The sequence below is a fragment of the Macaca fascicularis genome, chromosome 14 (assembly GCF_037993035.2).
Source record: "Macaca fascicularis isolate 582-1 chromosome 14, T2T-MFA8v1.1".
NCBI lineage: Eukaryota > Metazoa > Chordata > Mammalia > Primates > Cercopithecidae > Macaca > Macaca fascicularis.
The window spans coordinates 32850409-32876398 of NC_088388.1; the positions used below are offsets into that span (position 1 = coordinate 32850409).

Genomic DNA, 25990 nt, shown 5'->3' on the forward strand with positions numbered 1-25990 from the left:
AACCATAGTAACTGAAATTCAGCAACTTGCAACGTAAGGACTGTCTATATAGTGTTTAGTGAAAAACACAAGTTGTAAAAAGCAAAAATAAAAATAAAGAAGTTTGGATACGATAGAAAAAAGTTCTGAAAGTATGTATATTAAACCACTAACCATGGTTACCTTAGAAGAGAGAAAAGAAAGATGTGTTGTATGTGTGTGTGTGTTGTGCATGTGGGGAAGAATTTTTACTTTTCATTTTATATACATACAGAAGCACTACTCTTCTGTCAGTGGTCAGATAGGTACGTTGAGAAACAGATACAATGTTAGAATTTGGTAAGGTGAAAATTAAATTATTCTATTTCAGTTACATTTTATTAGATAAACACTATTACAAAATTTGCAGTTTACTAAAATTTATTGTTGGAATGTGTAAAAGTAATTTAAAATACACACACACACACATATATATATATGCATACACACACACACACACACACACACACACACACACACATATATATATAGAGAGAGGCAGGGTCTCACTCTATCACCCAGACTGGAGTGCAGTGTGACAGTCATGGCTCACTGCAGTCTCAACCTCTGGACTCAGGTGATCCTCCCACTTCAGCCTCCCAGCTAGCTGAGACTGTAGGCATGTGCCACTATGCCTGGCTAATTTTTTGGTATTTTTTGTTGAGATGGGGTTTTGCCATGTTGCCCAGTCTGGCCTCAAACTCCTGGACTCAAGTGATTTTCTCGCCTTGTTCTCCTAAAGTGTTGGGATCACAGGTGTGAGCCACTGTGCCCACCTATATATTTTTTAAAACCAAAAAATAGCATTATTAATTAACACAGTTGAGACAGATGGTAACACTTGGATGAGGGCTGAGAAATAGTAGTAATGTATCAATGTTAATTTTCAGATTTTGATGTTTGTATTATGGACTTATTAAAGAATGTCCTTCTTTGTAGTAAAACCCACTAGAGTACTGAAGATAATGGACTATCATGTTGGGAAATTATCCCCGAATGTTTCAGTAAAGTTCTTCATTGTGTTCTTGAACCTTTTCTTTAGATTTGAGATGCTTTACAATAAAGATTAAAAGTAATAAAGGATTAGACATGCCAGATACACTATATGATCAATACCAGTAGAAAAATCAGACAATAAAAATAAAACTTATGTGATTTACATATTGGAGCTTGAACAGAAAAGGACATTTAAATAGAAAGGGTCATTTAATATTATTATGAATAATACATTGTATTAATGTATTAATCATTGTAACAATTAATTAATACATTGAAGAAATGAGAGGAATTGAGAAAAATAGGGAGAGAGGTGGAGAATTTTATTCTGAAAGTGAAATATACAATATCCAAATTAATAACTCAATAGATTTAGCAGCTGATTAGACACTGTAGAAGACAGGATTGTAGAACTACATGGCATTAGAAAATATTCAAAATGGATTAAACATACCACCCAGAGATTCAAGAAGCTCTGTGATGCCCAGTAGGATGAATAGACAGAAAATCATACCCAGCTACATCATGGAAGAACTGAAAAACAAACAGAAAATCTTGAAAGCAGCCACAAGTGGAAAAGATTCATTCTTTTCAAAGTAACAACAATAAGATGAAGATGGATAGTGGGCTTCTCAGTAATAATTACTCAACCCAGAAGACAATAGAATGGTACCTTTGAAATGCTAAAAGAATAACTACCAACCTAGACTTCTATTCCCAGCAAAAAATCCTCAAAAATGGAGGTGTGACTCTTAAATGAAATTTTCTGAGAGAAGCCAGATCCAAGAGGCTATATATTATATGATGCATTTATATGACATTCTGGAAAAGACAGAACTATAGCAATGGAAAATAAATCAGTGATTACTAGGTATTGGAGGATAGGAGAGAGGTTTGCCATATGGAATGCATGAGAAATTTAGGGGATGATGTAACTCTTCTGTATTATATAGTAGTGGTCCACCACAGCATTCTTCTGCCAAACGTAAAATGACGCCATAAAGAGTAAACTGTACTATATGCAAATTTACAAGGATGTGCAGGAGAATTCTAGTGTGGAATTTATACTATGAAAATGTAACAAACTTTCACAAATACGTAACATAAACCTCAGTGAGCGGAGTAGGGGAAAAAGAAGTTGACTTAAGTAACTTGGGAAAATGGCATTTTGACTGGATACTGTAAGGCTAAAGACAAAAAGAAGGGTACATAAACAGTGTCTCTACTTGGTAAATTTGTTTCTTGAGTGGGTACATGTCAGCAATTCTGAAACTACAGGTATACTAGAGTTGAAGAAATAAGCAAATAGATACTGAGAACTAGGTAGATTTTTTCACAGTTGAAAGAATTTACAAATAAGCAAAGGGGAAGTCTAGAATGAGCTCTTTGCTGCTGCATTGAAGTTGGAGATCTCTCATGCCAGTGAGAATAGTGATTATTAAAAAGTCAAAAAAACAACAGATGCTGGCAAGGATGCAGAGAAAAAGGAATGCTTTTACACTGTTGGTGGGAGTATAAATTAGTTCAACCATTGTGGAAGATGGTGTGGCGATTCCTCAAAGATCTGAAGGCAAAAATACCATTTGATCCACCAATCCCATTGTTAGGTATATACCCAAAGAAATATAAATCATTATATTATAAAGATATTAATACATGCACACGTATGTTCATTGCAGCACTATTCACAATAGCAAAGACATGGAATCAACCTAAATGCCCATGAGTGATAGACAGGATAAATAAAATGTGGTGTGTACACACCATGGAATACCATGCAGCCGTAAAAAGGAATGAGGTCATGTCCTTTGCAGGGACATGAATGGAGCTGAAAGCTGTTATCCTCAGCAAAGTAATGCAGCAACAGAAAACCAAACACTGCATATTTTCATTTATAAGTGGGAGCTGAATGATGCAAACACATGGACACATGGTGGGGAACAACATACACTGGGGCCTATTGGGGCAGGGATGGGGAGGGAGAACATCAGGAAGAAGAGCTAATGGATGCTAGGCTTAATACCTAGGTGATGGGTTGATCTGTGCAGCAAACCACCATGGCACACCTTTACCTATGACTATGTAACAGAGCTGCACATCCTGCACATCCTGCACATGTATCCTGGCACTTAAAGTTGAAAAAAAAAAAAAAAAGGATTGGGCTGGGCGGGGTGGCTCATGCCTGTAATCCCAGCACTTTAGAAGGCTGAGGCAGGTGAATCACCTGAGGTCAGGAGTTCAAGACCAGCGTGGCCAACATGGTGAAACCACATCTCTACTAAAAATACAAAAATTAGTCGAGTGTGGTGGTGCACTCCTGTAGTCCCAGCTACTTGGGAGCCTGAGGCAGGAGAATTGCTTGAACCTGGGAGGCAGAGGTTGCAGTGAGCCAAGATCACACCACTGTACTCCAGCCTAGGGCAACAGAGTGAGACTCCATTTAAAAAAAAAAAACGAAAGAATTGGAGATATCAGTATGAATTCATGGTTTAATTATATACAGATAGCAAGATAAATATAGACATGTGTATACGTGGGTTAGCATATATACATATATTTTCTAGCTTTCTCTGCCGAGGGGGCCTAGAAAAACTGACACCCATACCTTGGGATCTAAATATTATTATCTAGTAAAAGAAACCAGGACTCCTAGTAAAAGGAACCAGGAGACGTGACTTATTTCAGGGCTGGGCATCTTGTAGTGCTGGAAAGTAAGGAAGTACTTAAAATGATGTCAAAAGGATACACAAGACAGCCTGAAAGAGCTCCCACGGTTAAAACTGGAGCAATTTGAACCACAAAATAATGATATTATTGGATCCCCTATTAATATAAATAAATGATTAAATAGATAAATTGGGGAGAAGGGAATTTATTTATTTATTTATTTATTTATTTATTATTTTGAGACAAGGTCTTGCTCTGTTACCTAGGCTGGAGTGCAATGGTACAAACATGGCTCACTGCAGTCTTGACCTCCTGGGCTTAAGCAGTCCTGCTATCTCAGCCTCCAGAGTAGCTGGAACCACAGGTGGCACCATCATGTCTGGTTAAATTTTAAATTTTATGTATAGATGAGGTCTCCTTATGTTGCTCAGGCTTGTCTCAAACTCATGGGCTCAAGCGATCCACCTGCATCGGCCTCCCAAAGTGCTGGGATTACAGGCGTGAGCCACCACACTCAGCTGGGAAAATTATTTACAAAAGAATTTCAGCTACTAAATGTAGGAGGAAAAGGAGAAATAGAAAAATCACCCTTAGAAAATCACAGTAATAATTGCTGCAGGCCAGGCACAGTGACTCACTCCTGTAATCCCAGCACTTTGGGAGGCCGAGGCAGGTGGATCACGATGTCAGGAGTTCAAGACCAGCTTGGCCAAGTTGGTGAAATCCCATCTCTACTAAAAATACAAAAACTAACCAGGCGTGGTGGCGGGTGCCTGTAATCCCAGCTACTCAGGAGGCTGAGGCAGGGAATTGCTTCAATCCGGGAGGCGGAGGTTGCAGTGAACCGAGATCATGCCACTGCCCTCCAGCCTGGGCGACAGAGTGAGACAACATCTCAAAAAAAAAAAAAAAAAAAAAAAAAAAAAAAAAAAAAAAAAAATTGCTGCAGGCAGTATCCACTGATGAATGCCAAGTTTGATGGCTGAAACTTTAAGGCAAAACAAGGTAGTCACATAGTCACACAATATTTTTTCCAGATTATTTAGTAATTTACTATAGTGATTTTATATCTTGTTCAAAATTGTTTGCTATTCCTCCCTCCGGGAAGCAGAGCTTAATTCTATGCCCTAACACCCCACCCTATTGTGGAATAAGTGACTTGTTTCTAATGACTAGAATACGTAAGGGAAAAAATACTAGGTTTACAGTGGAGATACCTGGAAGACACTACCTTAACTAAATAATTAAAGTTAAAATCTCCAGAAATAATTCATGTTGGTATCAGTGATTCACATGAATATCAAATATTCATGATGCGATGTGATGAAAAGGAAACTTTATTCTCTATGACATTTTTCCCCCACACCTAGTATAATCATGAAAAAATATCAGACAAGCCCCATTTGAGGGACATTCTACAAGATACCTCAATAATACTCTTCAAAAGTGTCAAAATCAGTACAAACAAGGAAAGACTGAGAAACTTTGACAGAATGGAGGAATCTAAGGAGACACGATGACTAAATGCAATGTGGTAACCTGGACTGGATCCTGGAACAGATACTGGTGGAAAAAGTAGTGAGATCTGAAATAAACTCTGTGCTCTAATTAATAGTGTAGTACCAATGTTATTTTCTCAGCCTTTGATAAATGTATCATTGTAACCTAAGATGTTAACATTAGGGAAAGCTGGGTGAAGAGTATACGGGAACTGTCTACTATCTTTGCAACTTTTCTGTAAATCTAAAATTGTTTCACAATAAAAAATTTAAAAATATTAGGACTTTGAAACAGTGAAAATTCAATAAATAGTACAGTACAAATTGAATACGGTTTCTTTTTTATTTTTAAGAGATATTAAGCAAGCAAACTATATTTGGTGGCTCATTTAACATTTAGTGAGGACTTATTATGCCAAGTTTTAGCGCTTATTATAGTATCATGCAAAAAAAAGGTGTGCACAAGATATTCTGAAAGTATGGATAAGGAAATGCATAACTTTACTGGAGGATTGAGGGAAGCTTCATGGAAGGAATAACTCATTTGGGATATAATGGATGAGTAGGAATTTTGGATCAGTCTTTCCAAGGATTTATCAGTTGTGTTAAACTTTTCGAGGAATTAAGTTTTGGCTTTGATTCTCTCCACTGTATATTTGTTTTATGTTTTATTAATATCTGCTCTTATCTTCATTATTTCATTCCTTTATTTTATTTAATTGGCTGTTATTTTTGTTTTAAAATTGTAGAGATGTGTATTTAGCTTATTAATTTTCACCTTTTTTTCTTTTCTAATATAAGGCATTTATAAGACTATAAATTTTCCTCAATATGGCTTCAGCTGGATCCTAATTTTTATATATTGTATTTTTATTATTCAAATTATTTTCTAATTTTCTTATAATTTATTCTTCAACATATGGGCTATTTAGATGTATAGTTCTTTTAAGAATATTTGAGTATTTTATTTTTTGCTAACTTAAAAAGTTGATTTCTAGCTTATTTCCACTGTATCAGATAATATAGTCCATATAATTGCAGCCACTTAATATATGTAGAGATTTGCTTTCTGGCCAAGCATATAATTGATTTTGGTAAATATTCTAACACTGATTAATTTGAAAAGAATGTGTATTCTGCATTTCTTAGGTACAGTGTTCTGTGAATATGAATTATATAGATCAACTTTGTCAGTCTTGTTAAAGTCTTCTATATTATTACTGTTTATTTTGTCTATGTTTTCCGTATTTTTTTCTCTCTGTTTCAGTCTAGCTATTTTTTTCTGTCCTTTCACTTTACTAATCCTCTCTTCAATTTGTCTAATCTGCTGATAAACTCAATCTATTGAGTTCTTAATTTGATTTATTATATTTTTCAGTTCTAATATTTCCATTTGGTTTGTCTTTTATAATTTTCAGTCCTCTGTGGAAATTCATTTTGTTATATATTTCCTTGAGCATGTTAATCATATATGTTTTAAAGTCTATATCAATAAATCCAATATCTGGACTTCTTGTAGATCCATTTCTATTGTCTCTCTTTTTCTCTTGGTTTTTGGTCATTTGACCTTATCTTCGGTGAAATAGAGTAAATTTTGATTCAATGACTGACTTTGTGCATGAAAAATTGTAAAGGAAATTTGAGGCTTTGGATGGTATTATCTTTCTTTAGAGAGATTTACTTTTGCTTCTGGAAGTTGGAGTTGGGCAGATTATTTTACTAGTCAGAGATTGAGTTACCTGGAAGCTGTTTTCATCTTTGTGAGGAGTAGTTTATTTCCACTTTCTACTCTAAGAGTGTAGCTCTTTGGAGTTCCAACTAAAATTCTGGGATATTTGCCAGAGTCCCTCCTCCTTGGCGGGCCCTGAACACTAAGCCTATCCTCATAAGACTGCTGGTGGATCTGCCTGTTTCTCAGCCTCTAGTGAACTATCAGATGCTGATTATCAGGATTACTTCTTTATGGTTCTCTTCTCTGTATGATCTTGGAGATGTATTCTACATCATCAGTCTTTTTGCAGGATCATGAAATTGTAGAAATTTAGAGATGAAAGTGACCTGAGATACCTTCTAGACCAACCTAAAACCCAGAGACTCATACTCACATCTCCCCATTCCGTGTCCAGTGCTCTTCCATTAACATGTATAAGTTAGCTGAAATGAATAAAGTTATTAACATAAAATTGAGTTATATTGTAAAGGGTTAGATAGCAAAATGTCTTTAGTTGTAATGAGCAAAACACGTAAGTGTTTTATAAGCTAGAAGGTAGGACAACAAGATATAGTAGTCTCTTCTTATTTTTGTGGGGGTAAGTTCCAGGACCTGCAGCAGATGCCTGAAACCTCAGATAGTATCACACCCTGTGCAATGTATACTGTTTTTCCCTATGTGCACATACCTGTAATGAAGTTTAATTTATAAATTATGCATATAAGAAGTTAAAAACAGCTAAAAATAGAATAATTACAGCAATATACTATAATAAAAATTATGCAAATGTGGTCTCACTTTCTGTCAAAATATCTTATTGTATTATATTAACCTGTTTTTGGACAGTGGTTGACTGCAGGTAACTGAAACCTCAGAAAGTGAACCCATGGATAAGGGGGGATTACTGAAAAGTAAAAAAAAAATAAAAAAGACATCTTCTTAATTCGCTAAACTGTATTTCACTTCTTAACTGTATAGTAATTAATAAAAGTAAGAGGGGACATTACTCATTTTTTTCTGTATTAACCTAAAATGGTAATAATATTTGAATAAAATGGAATGTTTAAAATTTATAATGATCTACAAATTAACAGTCCGAATCAACAAAATAGTTTATATTGAATCCACAATGTGTGCATTTTAGAAGTTAGACATCATTTTTGATACATGTCCTTATCACATAGATAGAATTATTGATAAGGAGTGGGGATGCACAGTAATATAGCACAGAAGTAACAAGTAACAGACACCTTCCTTCAGAATTCAGGCAGTTGACACGTGATGTGAGTAGGGCAGGAATTTTTTTGACCTGGAAAGCCTATATCTTCAGTTCAACCTACATCTGCCATTCAGCTCCAAGTAATTATTGGCATGTAGAAAAATAAGCTTTGTGCTATCCAGCTTTTTCAGTTATTGAAGAGAACCTAGAAATCCAGATTTCAACATGAAATCTACTGGATTCTAAAAATAGGAAGTAAGTTGAAAGTTTTAAAACAAAACATATTTCTGAGCCAAATCATCTCTACAATGGGGATAAAAGATCTCTACCACAAATCTTTTAGGCTTTTAAATTATGCATTAATTTGATAACCTTTTATAAGCCATTTCTCAATCTATGCCTTAAGAGAATTGAAAATTTAATGGGCATCACATGCCATGCAAATTAATGACTATACTATCACATAGTGTGTATTATTATGTATCATAATAGAATCATGAGCAAAGTGTTAGGGTAGTTCAGAAAGGGCACATTAAATTTGTTAAATATCCAAAGAATAAATTTTTGAATTCTAAATTAGCAGTAAATAAAAGTCAGTGGAGTTTTGGGTGGTTTAAAATAATGACTTTCTAAGAAAAGTGTGAGGGAAAACTGGGTAATTAATGGTATTTGTGGTAAATAACATTAAGCAGCATTTCAATACACCATAAAATTAAAAACGGTATGGATAGAATCATACCCCTTTCTGATCATTATGATTTGTAGAATGTATATCTTTATACCACATGGAAAACAGATAAAATGGGTTTTAGCCACATTGCAGAAAAATAGCATTAGAATATACTTGTACTAGAGTAGGATTTTATTAACTTTATGCTTTCTGTTAAAAATTATTATTTAACTTTTTATTAGAGCCTTAATTTTTTCTTCTATTTATTCTTTAAGCAGCTTTTAAAAGTTATTAATAAAAATTATTATTAAATGTCAATGAGAAAAAATATTAAATTTAATAAAAATGTTATCTCTAACTTCAATAAAGTACCTAGAATACAGAATCTTGAAAGTGTTTATTTTTTATTAGATGCCTTAGGACTACAAGGATATAAGTGTTTTTACAAAAACAATAAAAGAGGAGTAATTTGATGGTTTATTTACTCTTTATAACCTTTAGAAAGTGTCACGCCTTTTTTAAAGTGTTTGCTTCAGGCTGTAGTTTTACAAGATGGGCTATGTATTGGTCAGGCCTCTTCAATTCTTGACCCTGAACAGATTTAGGTACATACACCAGGCACATGTCCAAGCAGGCAAAATTGTAACTGGGTACTTGTACATTCCTTTTCAAACTCATAAGCCACCTCCTACGAAATTGCTCAACTCAGTTTCTCATGTTGTCTAAGAAAATACTAATCACTCTTCCAGATAGTTTCTTGGTCTGAAAAGTACTCAATATAAATATTTCTAACATTCATGGGCTAGCCTAAAAGTTTATATTTAAACAAATCTCTTTCTTAATAGTATTTAAACTACTATTTTCACATTTGTCAACTTAATCTATGACAAAGATTTCTGATATAGAAAAGTATCTATTAATATTAGAACATTCATAGCAATTCTTAAATTCTTTTGTTTTTCATTCAACAAATATTTCTAGTTTTTATTTTGAGATGTTTTACCAAATAACCAGATTGTGCTTGCATATTTAACATAGGTAAAATGATTTTGAATGGTTTCCTAAATTTGAGGGGATATAAAGATTAATTTCTGAAGTTTTTGAAGGAAAGGAATATGTATCATAACAACCCATACTGTTCTGCAGCATCCACAGTCTCTTCAAGGTAATGTAATGCAGCATTTAAGAGACTTTGGAGACAGATGATCTGAGTTCGAATACTGGCTCTGCTGTTTACCTCCTGTGTGACTTTAGGCAAGCTATTTACCCTCTTGCTATCTCAGGTTCCTTATGTATACAATGGCAATAATAAGAGAACCTACCTCATATTATGTCCAAGATTAAATTAATCAATAAATAAAAAGTACTTAGAACAATATCTAGATCATGGTAAGACCTCAGAACCCATTCTAACCAATGAAAGAGAAGTGGTTAAAAGAGAACCAGACCTACATGATGAAAACAGTATCTTGTACATTTTCAGTCCAGCTGCTTTGAGAAGAGATGCATGTTTTATGTACAGTCCTTCCCAGAACAAATGTATATATGTACATTTATTTCCTTTTTCAATATGTTTTGATAATAGAAAGGTATTACTGTAAGAGATTGTAATCTCTAATCATTTATATATCTTGTAGTATATACTGTTGGTAGGGATTTCCTCCCTTCTTCCATGTTGGAAAAACCCTAATTGTGTCATAGGGTCCACCTCTCATGAATGTGAGTCAGATAAGTCCTCACTGGTATTAATCACATATAAAGATCCAATATACTTCCCCTGTCAATGACTGGCTTAGGAGAGGGTATGTGACCCAGTTATGGCTAATGAAATACTAGGGAATGCGTGTTGGGAAGCTTCTGGGAAAGGTTTTGTTAACCTTTTATTAAGAGAATATACTTTTTCTACTGCAAGATGTTATCTGACTTGTCATTAATGCCTAAAATGAAAGTAACCATTTTGCAACCATGAGGGGTGGAAAGCATGATGAAAGTCACTGATAATGGCAAAATGGAAAGATGGGCAGAATCATAGTATTGATGATATTGTTGAGTGGGCCACTGAAATAATCAATTGTAGAAGCACTCTACATTTAGACTGTTGTTCATATGAGATGCTAACTCCCATAAGCCATTGTGAGCTGGATTTTGTTGTTACTTGCTGCTAAAAAAGTTCTAAATGAGACAACTTTCATGAAAGTCTACCTTTGAGTAACATAGCATAAGTGTGTATATGTGTATATATGTATAATAAATCAAAGGACATAAAAGTGTGTCATAGGCCGGGCGTGGTGGCTCACGCTTGTAATCCCAGCACTTTGGGAGGCCCAGGCGAGCGGATCACGAGGTCAGGAGATCGAGACCATCCTGGCTAACACAGTGAAACCCCGTCTCTACTAAAAATACATAAAATTAGCCAGGTGTGGTGGCGGGTGCCTGTAGTCCCAGCTACTCGGGAGGCCGAGGCAGGAGAATGGCGTGAACCCAGGAGGCAGAGCTTGCAGTGAGCTGAGATTGTGCCACTGCACTCCAGCCTGGGCAACAGAGCGAGACTCTGTCTCACAAAAATAAAATAAAATAAAATAAAAATAAAAATAAAATAAAAGAGTGAGTCATAGAAAAATATTTCATTTAAAAAGCACATATGTTATCTGTTAATATCTACTCTTTGGTTTCTCTCCAACATGTTGTTATGAAAGTTGTCAAACACACAGCAAAACTGAAAGAATTTTTACAGTGAACACTCATACAACATTAACATTTTACTATTTTTGCTTTATCACATATCTGTGTATCCCTCTTTTGGCTTCATTCTGATGATTTCAAAGTAAATTGCAGACATCAGTATACTTCCTCCTGATATTTAAAATGAATATCATGGGCCGGGCGCAGTGGCTCATTCCTATAATCACATCACTTTGGGAGGCTGAGGTGGGCAGATCACATGAGGTCAGGAGTTCCAGACCAGCCTGGCCAACATGGTAAAACCCCGTTTCTACTAAAAATATAAAAATTAGCCGGGCATGGTGTCATGCACCTGTAATCTCAGCTATCTGAAAGGCTGAGGCAGGAGAATTGCTTGAACCTGGGATGCAAAGGTTGCAGTGAGCCGAGATCGTACCACTGCACTCCAGGCTGGGTCTGGGTGACAGAGCGAGACTCTGTCTCAAAAAATAAAAAATAAAATAAATATCATTACAAAGAGTTTACTATTTCTCTACAGCATTTTTCCTTACACTAAAGCTTATATACAATGAAATGTACACATCTTAGCTGTACATTCAGTGAGTGTTGACAGATGAATACACTTGTATAATTGAAACCTTATGAAGACGTAAAATATTCTCATCAACCCAGAAAGCTCCCTCATCCCTCTTCCCAGGCAAATGCTATCCTTAATGCTCACCCCAAGGGATAATTACTCTCTTGATTTTTTACCAAACTCAATTAGTTTTATTTGTTCCACCATTTCATTTAAATGGAATCATCATTGTGTATTGTTTTGGGTAAGGGTGCTTTCACTCAGCATGTTTTTAATTAATTTATGTTGTATATAGTAGCATACAAATTCTATAAATGCTTTTCAAAGTGTATACTTATATAACTCATTTTCTCTGATGTGATTATAAGTTGCATTTTAAATTTTGGTTTCTGCATATTCATTGTTAAAATATAGAAATGTGACATTGTTTTTTGTGTGTTAATCTTGTATCCTGTGACCTTGTTAAATTCACTTACTAGTTCTGGGAGTTTTTTTGTAGGTTCCTTGGTATTTTCTATGCATACAATCATATCATCTGCAAATAGAGGTAGTTTTATTTTGTCCTTTCCAATCAGTTTATTTGTTTGTTTATGCCTTATAGCAGTGGCTAAAACTTTCAGTATTATATTTAATAAGAACAATGAGAATAGACATCCCTGCATTATTTCTGATCTTAAAGTGGAAGCATTCAATCTTTCACCATTAAATATGATGCCAAATGTAGGGTTTTTGTAAATGCTCTTTACAAAAAGCAACGATAATATCTTTTATTCCTAACTCTTTCAGAGTTTTTATCAAGAATAGATGTTGAATTTTGTTAAGTGCTTTGTCTGTGTCAGTTGATACGATCATATGATTAGCATATTGATGTAATAAATTACACTGATTGATTTTCAACTGTTGAACCAGCTTTGCATACTTGCAATGAATTCCACTTGTCATGGTGTATAATTTTTAAATTACATTGTTGGATTCTATTTGCTAATATGTTATTAAGGATTTTTGCATCAAAATTTGTGAGAAATATTGGTCAGAGTAATCCCTTTGTGCTGTCTTTGGTATTAGTATTATGGTAAATAGGTCTGATAAAATCAGTTAGTATGTGTTTCCTCCTCTTCTACTTTTCTGGAAGGGACTGTGTAAAAGTGGTGCTAATTCTTTAAATATTTGGTAGTATTCTCCAGTGAAACCATCTGGGCCTGAAGATTTCTTAGACTTTTTTTTATTAAAAACTCAACTCTTTTAATAGTTACAGGGCTGTTTAGATTGTCTGTATTATCTTGGTTGAGTTTTGATAGTTTGTGGCTTTCGAGACATTGGCCAATTTCTCTAAGTTGCCAAATTTATGACTGTGAAGTTTTTTGTAGCATTTGCTTATTATCTTTTTAATAGTTACATTTTTGTACATGGTTTCTTTTAGCTCTTTGACCATATTTAAAATAGTTTGATTAAAAGTTTTATGTATTTTTCTTGTAAATTTGTTTGAGTTCTTTGTAGGTTCTGGATATTAGCTTTGTCAGATGAGTAGATTGCAAAAATTTTCTCCCATTCTGTAGGTTGCCTGTTCACTCTGATGGTAGTTTCTTTTGCTGTGCAGAAGCTCTTTAGTTTAATGAGATCCCATTTGTCAATTTTGGCTTTTGTTGCCATTGCTTTTGGTGTTTTAGACATGAAGTCCTTGCCCAACCCCATCAAAAAGTGGGCAAAGGATATGAACAGACACTTCTCAGAAGAAGACATTTATGCAGCTAACAGACACATGAAAAAATGCTCATCATCACTGGCCATCAGAGAAATGCAAATCAAAACCACAATGAGATACCATCTCACACCAGTTAGAATGGCGATCATTAAAAAGTCAGGAAGCAACAGATGCTGGAGAGGATGTGGAGAAATAGGAACACTTTTACACTGTTGGTGGGACTGTAAACTAGTTCAACCATTGTGGAAGACAGTGTGGCGATTCCTCAAGGATCTAGAACTAGAAATACCATTTGACCTAGCCATCCCAAAAGATTATAAATCATGCTTCTATAAAGACACATGCACACGTATGTTTATTACGGCACTATTCACAATAGCAAAGACTTGGAACCAACCCAAATGTCCATCAATGATAGACTGGATTAAGAAAATGTGGCACATATACACCATGGAATACTATGCAGCCATTAAAAAGGATGAGTTCATGTCCTTTGTAGGGACATGGATGCAGTTGGAAACCATCATTCTCAGCAGACTGTCTCAAGAACAGAAAACCAAACACCGCATGTTCTCACTCATAGGTGGGAATTGAACAATGAGAACACTTGGACACAGGAAGGGGAACATCACACACTGGGGCCTGTTGTGGGGTGAGGGGAGGGGGGAGGGATAGCATTAGGAGATATACCTAATGTAAATGATGAGTTAATGGGTGCAGCACACCAACATGGCACATGTATACATATGTAACAAACCTGCACGTTGTGCACATGTACCCTAGAACATAAAATAATTTTTTAAAAAGTTTTATGTCCAATTCTGGGCTTCCTAAAGTATAATTTCCATTAATGTTTTTCCCTTAGAATGGGCTACTCTTTGCTTTTTCTTTGCATGCCTTGTAACTTTTGTTGAAAACATTTTGGATATATGGCAGCTCTGGAAATCGACTCTTCTCACTTTCTAGGGTTCCTGCTTCTTGTCTTTGTTTAGTGTGTATTTGAACTAATTTGTAGTCTGTTGTCTTTGTTATGTGTGGCTACTGACTTTGCTGTTATTTTAGTGGTCAGCTAGTGATTGCAGAGATTTCTTTAAATAATACCAAAGGAACCAAAGGGGGAAAAATTCTCCTAGTTTTTGCAGAAGGGCTCTGTGTGTGTTTGTTGAGGCACACCTTCAATACTTAAACCAGGTAGTTTTCTACTCTGCCTGTTAAAGTTTTCAGCAGAAGCTTCAGATTTCTCTAATGATACCTTATGTTTATGATGTGGGCGAATTCAGGAGTATTACATTATTTTAAACAAAACCAGAGAATATTTCTAAATGGCTGCTTCCTGCTTGGCATTGGGCCTTCCCACTTGACTTTGAATCTTCTCTTTGTCTTGCTTCCCAGAGAAACTCTGTCTTTGCAGCTCTCCTTGCTGTATCTCCTTGTTCTTTTTACTTGATGCTTATTGGCATGGTGGTGGTGGAAGATAGGGAAAGAAGGGCATTCTCTGATATTCTCATTAAACCTTAGTCTTAGGTGAACCTGAGTCTCAGGATGAGATCTTCATGAGTGTTTGGTCCCTCCTTCGTATGTAATGCTGGGCCTAGCATGTATCCCTGCCCCTCTCACAATGAAAGAACTGTTGTTGCCTTGTTTTCCCAGTCCTCCTCTTCCCAATTGCTGCTTAAAGGAGATAAGGAAGATAGGTCTGCCTAGGTAGAATTTTTAGTGATGACTTTTGGTCCCCTTGCCCAGCTGCAGAGGGTTTCCACTAGTGCTTTTAGCTATAGTTTCTGTTGCCCTCCCCTCTGCAGATTAAGGGTTTTGATCTGTAGAGGAAATAGGGAAGATGGCTTGTGAGTGCTCTTCCCCTGCATAGCCAGTGCTGCAGGGGAAAGTTTTTATAGGATTTTTCTCAATCTTTTCTTAAGCACCTGGTATGTTTCCTAGAAGAAAAGCCTGCTAGAAAGTGTAAATCTCTCTATTTCAGGAGATTCATATTTTTACAGTAGCCTACATTCTACCTTTAGCAATTTATTAAGGACTTTTCATTGAAACTTCTTACCAGTCCTCGGTAGCTTATGTCCCAGGTAAGCAAATGTCAGGATTCTGTTTCTCTAGGCATGTGTCTCTATCCAGATTTTGGGTACTTGATTGATCTGGGACCTCAGTTCTATGATGGACTTGTCTATTTAATTTGCAGTTTGTCTAGATTTTTTTCTTGTTGTAAAGGTGGGAGTATGCTATTTCTATATCTCTCCAGAAAGAGCTGAAACTGGAAGTTTTAAAGTCTTTATTTTTATAGCACTTTTCTTTTTCTTTTTGACTTAGGAAGCAGAAATTCATTATGAAGAGCAGATTGGTAAAATTATTGTGGAGACACAGGAACTTAAATGGCAAAAGGTAAGTGATATGGTTAAGGCTTTGTGTCCCCAGCCAAATCTCATCTTGAATTGTAATCCATATAACTCACACATGTTAAGGGAGAGACAAGGTGGAGGTAATTGAATCATTTGGGTGGTTTCCCCATGCTGTTCTCCTGCTAGTTCTCGTGAGATCTAATGGTTTTATAAGGGGTTCTTCCCTCTTCGCTCAGCACTTCTCCTTTCTGTCACCTTGTAAAGAAGGTGCCTTGCTTCCCCTTCTCCTTCCATCATGATTGTAAGTTTCCTGAGGCCTCCACAGCCATGCTGATCTGTGAGTCAATTAAACCTCTTTCCTTTATAAAGTACCCAGTCTTGGGCAGTTCTTTATAGCAGTATGAAAGCTGACTAATACAGTGAGTATTTTTTTTCTCTCAGATTCGTATTTATAGCATCTATTTTAAAATGTATTCTAATCCTTATTGCCAAGTTAATTTTTAAATTTTCTAACAGATTCAGGGGTTAGTGGATTATTTAAATAAAATCTCAAGAAAATCCCAACTAAAGCTGTTGGTAACATTTAGGCTTCCAGAAAACTGAGAATAAAAATTTTGTTCAGGCTTTTTGATACAGCACTGTGAATAACTCTGAAAACTATTTTACATCTGAGAAACACATTGTGTGTTACAGGGGAATGAGAATATTTTGAAAGCAATGAAACCTCATAAGTAGTACCATATTTTCCCAGGGTGTTATTACATAATGTAACCAAATATTAAAAAATAGTGTCAGCTCTTATTTTCTCCGTAGCTTTATCTGTATTGAAGCATTTATGATAGTGTTTCTCATGCTGTTCCATCAGAGTAATCTTAACAACTAAAACCTGGAAGTGTAATTATGCTGATTTCTGTTCTCATTGTTTGGTAATATTGAAACAGGAATTGGGGGTAACATCAGAATCAGAAGTCAGGTGATAGTGGATAGACAAAACTAGAAATAATTGGAATTTCGAGGTTAGACAGATCCAAAGGTTGTGCAGATTATGGGAGTAAAATCAGGGTTGAATTATTTGAAGGACAAGTATGAAACAGACCTATCTGTGGAGGGAAAGAATATGGAGGGAAATAATATGGAGGGAAAGAATAGGTAAATACTAAGTACAACTAATTTTCAAGCAGATTTTAAAATGTAAAGTTATATCTTGTTTTTGCATAGAGCTAACAGCATAAAGTTATCACAATCCCTAAGGTAATCAGTAAGTTTAATGAACCCAATTTAACAAGCAACTGCAATGAGTAGCTCACACCTGTAATCCCAGCACTTTGGTAGGCCAAGGCAGGAGGGTTACTTGAGGCCAGGAGTTCAAGACCTGGGCAACATAGTGAGACCTTGTCTCTATTTAAAAATACATATATTAGCAGGACATGGTGGCATGTGCCTGTAGTCCTACCTCCTCAAGAGGCTGAGGTGGGAGGATCACTTGAGCCCAGGAGTTTGAGACTGTAGTGAGCTATGTTTGTGCCATTGCACTCCAGCCTGAGTGCAAAGTGAGACGCTGTCTCTAAAAATAAATAAATCCAATTTACAATGTCAAGAACATGTTAAGCTTATTCTAAGGTTTATGTGGAAATAAACATATAAGAGTGACTGGGAAATTATTTAAAAAGAAGGGAATGAAATAGTCATACTTGATTCTTAAACATAATATAAATTGTCATAATTAAAATAGCTTGGTGCAGTGTACATAGTTAGTAAAACACAACAGAATCTAGAAATAGATCCAAATACATAAGACAATTTAGTGAATGTTAACAGTGGCTTTTAAATCAGTGGGGAAGAACAGATTATTCAAGAAATGGTATTAGAGCTGGATTTCATCTGAAGAAAAAGCCAGATTCCTACCTTTACCAACTTTTAGAAAAACAAGAACTTTCATTTGTTGTTAGGAGTGTAAATTAGAACTGCCTCGTTGCATTCCCTCAAATATCACCAAAGAACTTGTTAATAAAGCAGGTGTGTTTATTGAAACTCATTGCAATAAGTGAAAACGCTACAGAGTCTTAGTATTTCAAAAGGTGCAAATCAGTATTGGACTACGTAGAGGGTTATAGGGTCTAGGTGCAAGTAGATTTAGGCAGTTCTTTTAAGGCAGGATGTTGATGGGAATTGGGCAAATTTTGTAACGTAGTATTTAGGATTGTGAATGTAGCAACATTGAGGCTCTTGAAGCTACTCTTGAGAATAGTTGTTTGATAAACCAGATGTTTACCCAAATAAACCATTGTCTTAGATAAGTTTTTTTGCAGCAGTTGCCTGAAACAAACAGTGATATAATTTATTGGTTTTTATAGTCTTATATTTACTGGGCAAAGATTTCCTGGAACAAAAAACTAAGTTGTGTTGACACAGGTATTCTTAGTTCTTACTCCAAATAGCGCTGTTATATTGATGCAGGTGGTTTCAGTTATCAGTCCCCTTTTGCTTCTTCAACCTGAGCTGGAAAAAAAAAAACAAACCATTGTTATTTAGGATGTGATCAATCAAGATTTATGCTGCTTGATGAAGAGTCATGATGACATGTAGGTGGTTTCTGGTGGGGGATGTGTGTGTGTGTGTATCAGTTTTTCCTTTTGTTGGATCATAATTTGTTGGATCATTTTATAGGACCGTGGCTATCCAACAGTATTTAAGACTCCAGAAGTCACACTTCTGAACACACCAACATGGAAAAACACTAAGGAAAAGTTTATTATCAGAACTTGTAGATCACTTTTAAGCCAGCAGCCAGGAATACCTATATTAAATCAAGAGAACAGAGGCCATCCCCAAATCAAAAATTTCCATTAGTAATTGTACTCACACCATAGAGTGGCCAAGAATATAGAGAGCAATATTAAGGATAAGGGTCTTTGAAACCATCATGGTTAATAAATGATATGTTTTTACTCACTTAAGGGGCTGGATTAAGAAAGGGGAAAGAAAGTATCTCAGAAAATAAAGAACAAAAGCCTGCAAATAAAAGCATTGCAATCTTTGGCTCTGATTATCTAGGTAGGGTGTTAGCAAGCTTTTTATGTAAATAGCCGTCTAGTAAATATTTCAGGCTTTGTGGACGGTATGGTCTCTGTCACAGCCACTCAACTCTGTTGTTATAGTGTAAAAGCAGCCATGGACAGTACTTACATGAATCAGCATGGCTATGTTCCTATAAAACGTTATGGACACTAAAATTTATATTTTATACAATATTCAGGTGATTTGAAATGTTATTCTTTTTTTATTTTTCTTTTTAACCCATTAAAAATATAAAAACCATTCTTGGTTCACGGTCCATATAAAAACAGACTCCGTAGGTCTTGGGTAGAGGCTGTCTTGATCCATACCTCTTGAATGGTAGCTGTTTCTTTCTGAAGATGTCTGCTTCTGAAGCTTTCTCAAGACTCCTTAGATTTAAATTTCTTGATGGAATGGCATTCTGTGTATTAGTGAAACCTAGTGTCTGTTCATCTGGGAGACATGAATTCAAGGATCTATTCCCCAGGGGTTTAACCACTGGGCTAGCAGTCAAAGTTCTTGGTAGGATTATTTCCAATATGGTTTCAGGATGTTTGTTTTTCCTCTCTGAGGTCATTTCCAGAAGACACTACCTCTGAGCTTTTGGTCATGTAGAAGAAAAGCAACTTTTATCTGTTTGTGATTAGACTCTGAAACATATTACATTAGTCCCTTGGAGTACTTTGCCACATTTTTCTGAAGTAAAGAAATGTCCAAAATGAAGGGCGAAGTAGCCAACTTCATAGGGCAAACTCTTAACAAGTTTATATGGTAAAAGCCAGTGAATGTAGGGGAGTATGGACTTCATGATGTTATGAGTTAGAGGTAACCTTGGTCATGGAAGTTTAAGTGTGTCAGATACAGTGTGCCGTTAGTCCTCTCTACTTTTCTTCAAGTTTGAGGATGATGGGGGCAATGAATTTCTAAGTAAATGACAAGGTTTTGCAAAGTTCTCTAATGAAGTCCCAGTAAAATGAGTAACCCAGTCCCTGGAGATCCTCAGGTTGTAAACACAAAATCAAGTAATTTTTTTTTCTACTCACAGAATTGTAGCTCTCTGGCAAGAAGTTTTAGTTCATCCTGAGAAGATGGAAGCAATGATGAACATATTCAGAACGCATTCTAGGGGTTAATTTTAGGAAATCCATTTGGAAGTGTTTATAGGCACCCTAAGGCTTGGATTTACAAGGATAACAATTTTACCAGGACGGTGCTAATGACAGCTATATACCAGAGACATCCTCAGCAATTTTAGTAAAATTTCACCACCAATGCTAATTGAGTATAATGTTCAATTTGTCCTTGCTCTGATGGGTAATTTCCTATAAAATTTTTACAAAGTTCCATTGAGGTCCTCTGGTGCCACCAAGTGTCTGTCCTGAAAGTGTCCTGAAAGATATTTTCTTTTTGTAATTTATTATCACGTTTTTTTCTTCAGACTCTGGAGCCAGTTGTAGGCATTCCAAAATAACCTTTTAAAACGTCTTCAAAGATTTGACTTTTTGGATATCATGGGGGCCAGGACTGTATGTCATAAGATTAGCTAGGATATTTCCTCTGGCCTTAATGTTATCCCTTTTAGTGTGACTTTGTGATAGCCATTCCCTAAGGAAGCATTAGAAAACTTAAAATGAAATTGGGATTCCTATTGAGATCAGAAACCCTAATTATTTGTACACTATTCCAAAATCATGGACTACACCAAAGGCATAGCTGCTATTAATGTTAATTCTCTAATGTCTTGACAATTGGCAAGCTTTGATGAGTAGAATAAGTTTTGTCATCTGGGCTGGTTTAACCTCTGGTAAGGAGTCACGATTTAGGGGTCAGTTGACACTGTTGCAGTATATCCTGCCTGATACTTTTTCCGTTTTACTTTCAAAAAATGACCTATCAACAAACAAGATTACATGTAAATTTAATATGGGGGAGTTTCTAATAAATCTGTCTGAAGCACAGTTATTGTTCAGACAGAGACTAACTCGTTATAGATTTCCCTTTCTTTGGGTACTGGAAAAACAGTACCAGGCTTTTTGTTAAACTTGTCTATGAGTAACATTTATTAGAAATAGAGATCAAAGAGATATACTTTATATAGGAAGTTATTGATTATCAAAATATTTCTTGAAAGAAAGTTTGGTGGGTGTTCTGTTCAATCCCCATCTCTCTTACTACATTAGTATATTTTTTCATTAAGATATAAAAGCATTTTAACCTGCTTCTATTCAAGCATTTATATATGCTATATAAAAAATGAACAGTATATATACATATTTATAATGAATAACACATAAAAAGTAAATTATTATATACATGTATGTAAGCTTAGGTAAGATTATATGACAGACTTATTGGCAATTTTAGGGGGCAATTGTCAAACGGTATTATTGCATAGTTTGTGCAATTAAAAATTAAAGAGAAATAAGCAATTAGTTTTTCTTTTTCAGTTTTCATGCCTCTTTATTTTTCATTTAGATCTTTATTTTAATTGAAAAATAAATATTGTATATATTTATGGGCTACAATGTGATGTTTTGATATACCTGTGTATGTATACATTTTTGTGGAATGGTTATACCAAACTAATTAATGTATCCATCACCTCAATGCTTATTTTTTTGTAGTGAGAATATTTAAAATCTACTTTTACCAATTTTGAAATATACATATTTATTAACTATGTTTACTACATGCTGTGCAGTAGATCGCAAACTTATTCTTCCCATCTAACTGGAACTTTGTACCCCTTGATCAACATCTCCCTTCCCTCCACCCCAGACTCTACCTCCCCAGCTTCTTGTAACCACCATTCTACTCTCAACTTGTATAAGTTTGACTTTTTTAGTTTCCATATATAAGTGAGATCATGTGTTGTCTTCCTGTTAGTAGACTTTCAGATATTACAGCACTGGGTGGAGATGTGTAGGAGAGAAAGTAATAAAAGTTCATAGGAGGTGAACCTGCTTGCTGAGAAATGTGCTTTTAGTAAATAACAAGGATTGCACAGCATGAGGTATTATCATGAAGTCTAAATAAATCCTTAAACCACATTAGTAGAAGCCTCTACTAGTTTGACAGCTGCTAATACTGCCCTTGATAAGGAGTTGGCTTTTGCCATTAAGTCTAAGGGAAGACTGTAATAAGCAATTAGACCCTGATGACTCCCATGGTGTTCTGTTAGAGCATTAAGGGCTTGTCTATACTGCTGAGGTACAAATAGGTAGAAAGCTTTATGACAGCTGGAAGACCCAGAAAGGGGCGCTGTTAAGGTTTTTGTTTTTGTTTTTTTTCAGTAGGTTTTTAGGGAGCAGGTAGTGTTACATGAATAAGTTATTTAGTGAATAAGTTATTTAGTGGTCATTTCCAAGATTTTGGTGCACCCATCACCCGAACAGTATATGCTGTACCCAATGTGTATTCTTTTATCCCTCACCCCTCTCCCACCCTTTCCCCTGATTCTGCAAAGTCTAGTGTATTTTTCTTAGGCCTTTCTGTCCTCATAGCTTAGGTGCCTCTTTTAAGTGAGAACATACAACGTTTGGTTTTCCATTCCTGAGTTACTTCACTTAGAATAAAGTCTCCAATTTCATCCAGGTTGCTGTGAATGCCATTATTGCGTTCCTTTATATGGCTGAGTAGTATTCTGTGGTGTGTATATACCATATTTTCTTTATCCACTTGTTGATTGATGGGCATTTGGACTGGTTCCATATTTTTGCAACTGCAAATTGTGCAGCTATAAACCTGGATGTATAAGTATCCTTTTTGTATCATGACTTCTTTTCCTCCAGGTCGATACCTAGTAGTGGAATTGCTGGATCAAATGGTAGATCTACTTTTAGTTCTTTAAGCAATCTTTAAACACTGTTTTCCATAGTGGTTGTACAAGTTTACATTCCTACAAGCAGTGTAAAAGTGTTCCCTTTTCACCACCTCCACACCAACATCTATTGTTTTTTAATTTTTTGATTATGGCCATTCTTGCAGGAGTAAGGTGGTATCACATGATGGTTTTGATTTGCATTTCCCTGATCATTAGTGATGTTGAGCATTTTTCTATATGCTTGTTGACCATTTGCATATCTTTTTTTTTTTAAGACTCTGGATATTGTCCTTTGTCAGATGTATAGATTGTGAAGATTTTCTGCCACTCTGTGGGTTGTTTGTTAACTCTGCTGATTATTTCTTTTGCTGTGCAGAATCTTTTTAGTTTAATTAAGTCCCATCTATTTATCTTTGTTTTTGTTGCATTTGCTTTGGGTTCTTCACCTGTTCCCAGCCCCAAATGACTTCGCAGAGTCGTAGCCCTGGCTGCACCTCCCTTGCTGCAGCTGGCATCCTCACAACGGTGGCTCCAGATGGGCCACTACTGTCATCAATAAGAGGTCAAAAGATAAACTTTTTAAATTGCTAACTCAATGTATTATTTAGAAATCTGGAGCAAACAGCAGAAAAATTTGAAAGTGGTTGCTACTTTTAGACCTAATTTTTAAATGATGAGAATTATTAACTTTGATAAAAATAGAAGAACGTTAAAGTAATCTAGAATAGAAAGAACAGAACATGCAACTTCCACCAAAAAGGTGGGAGAAGGAGAAAAAGAGAAATGGAATCATATATAGATTTTTTTTCAGAAATTCTCTGTGGTAGTTTTGGTTTGTAAAAAATTATTCCAATGAACTTAAAGGTGTATATGTTGCCAGGTAAGCATTTCTGCTTAGATCATAAAACTGGTTTTTGTTGTTATTGTTGTTGTTTTTGAAACTCTAAGACAATAGTCTGCTTGTATACTAGGACTGTTAATTTGTTAATTTTAATTACTTTTGGTTAAAAGATATTTTTCTTAGAGAACGCTTTGGAGCAAATAATGTCCAAAGTTTAAAAATTTTAGAAGCAATGTGTTTTTTTTCCATGAAAAAAGCAACATAAAGCAAAATGCTTATGTGATGATTCTATGACAATTAAAAAATTATAAAATTGGGCCAGGTACAGTGGCTCATGCCTGTAATCCCAGCATCTTGGAAGGCCGAAGTGGGTGTATCACTTGCTTCCAGGAGTTTGAGACTAGCCTGTGCAACATGGCAAAACCCTGCCTCTACAAAAAATACAAAAATTAGCCGGGCATGGTGGCAGACATCTGTAATACCAGCTACTAGAGAGGCTGAAGCAGGAGAATCACCTGAGCCCGGGAAGGTCGAGGCTGCAGTGAGCTGTGATTGTGCCACTGCATTCCAGCTTGGGCAACAGAGTGAGACCCTCTCTCAAAAAATAATCATAAAATTGGTTTAAAGTGGAATTCCAGGAACACAAAATAATATATGTAAAAGGTATGGTTAACTTTAAATTGTGAACCCAGTTAAGATTTAAAGCTGAAAGAGAGTTGCTAGAATGTATATTTTAACTTGTCATAATTTTTAAAACAGGAAACTCTTCAGAATCAAAAGGAAACATTGGCAGAGCAACACAAGGAAGCAATGGCAGTTTTTAAAAAGCAGGTAATTTCGTAAGGATAGACAAATACTACCATTTTAAATATTGTATTTCCTCCCCCTCCCATGAATATTATGGCAAGCTGTTCTCCATACTCACCAAAGACAAAAAGGAGAACAAGGTATTATGGGAAGTAGGAAATGAATAAAATAATTTTTAATCACAACTGAGAATAAAATGTAAAGTAGTAGAATGAGTTTGTTAAGGAAGGAAATTGGGAAAACTATTTTCTTGGAGATGAAGATATATTTTCATCTGTCCTAAATAATTTAGGTGAGTGGGATGTGTGTGTTGTCCTTTCCCCTTTCCTCTTTCTTTTAGTAGAACTTCCTAGGCTCTTGCCTCTTCCATAGTACCCCTGTACCAAAGTAGAGTTATAACATTATGATCAAAATCTGAGATGCAAGTAGGGAGATGTTAAGGATTAGAAGAGATGATTATTATGCACTGTAGCCTCCATAAATATCAATCATCAGTAACTAATAGTAGTACGAAAATGAGAAAAAAATCAAGACATAAATCGCTGTACATACCTTCAGCTAATTTGAATTCTGTAGCTCTTCTTGACTAAAATTTCTCTTCAGTTCCTAGTAAGAAAATATTGTAATAGTTTAAGAAAATGTGCTCATGTAAAATATCTTCTGAAAGTTTCCTTATCTCTATCTCACATCATTATTTTTTCATTTTTCCTTTCCTGTATTTATCTTCATCTTTATAATACAAGTGTGTGTAGATGTATGAATTTTTTTAAGCAAATGACTTTCTTCCTTTAATCTGAGATAGGACTAACCAAGGTTATGGGAGTTTTAATTGAAGGTTAGGGAAGCAAAAGCCCAAAGTGTATCACAGTATTCTCTAGGAAAGAGCAAGTCCACATCTCTGCTGTCACAAAGGACTTTGGGCAAGATAAGGATACTCAGATATCTGAAGGGTTGAGGAGAAAGTGCTCTTGGGTTCTTTGTTTTTTAATTTGTGTGTGTGTGTGTGTGTGTGTGTGTGTGTGTGTGTGTGTGTTTGTGTGTGTGTTTAAAGAAAGGGATCTTGAATGTGAGGAGTGTGAAAAAGGAAATAGGAGGCCGGGCACTGTGGCTCTTGCCTGTAATCCCAGCACCTTGGGAGGCCAAGGCGGGCAGATCACAAGGTCAAGAGTTCCAGACCAGGCTGGCCAATATGGTGAAACTCTGTCTGTACTAAAAACACAAAAATTAGCCGGGCATGGTGGCCGGAGCCTGTAATCCCAGCTACTTGGGAGGCTGAGGCAGGAGAATTGCTTGAACCCAGGAGGCGGAGGTTGCAATGAGCTGAGATCACACCATTGCAGTACAGCCTGGGCGACAGAGCAAGACTCTGTCTC

At 35.7% G+C, this 25990-nt stretch overlaps 1 protein-coding gene and 1 long non-coding RNA gene across 2 annotated transcripts in view; one reads left to right on the plus strand and one right to left on the minus strand.

Annotated features, from left to right (window-relative positions):
* The window catches only part of CCDC73 (coiled-coil domain containing 73), a 156696-nt gene that overhangs the window by 52703 nt on the left and 78003 nt on the right, over window positions 1–25990 (plus strand). Inside the window, exons 3-4 of the mRNA XM_005578269.5 lie at window positions 16061–16132; window positions 24570–24641. Of these exons, the coding sequence (XP_005578326.4) occupies window positions 16061–16132; window positions 24570–24641 (144 nt within the window). The remainder of the gene's footprint in view (window positions 1–16060; window positions 16133–24569; window positions 24642–25990) is intronic.
* The window catches only part of LOC141408464 (uncharacterized), a 31705-nt gene continuing 23808 nt past the window's right edge, over window positions 18094–25990 (minus strand). Inside the window, exons 2-3 of the long non-coding RNA XR_012423347.1 lie at window positions 25170–25223; window positions 18094–18588 (exon numbers count right to left, since the gene is read on the minus strand). This is a non-coding gene — a long non-coding RNA (uncharacterized lncRNA). The remainder of the gene's footprint in view (window positions 18589–25169; window positions 25224–25990) is intronic.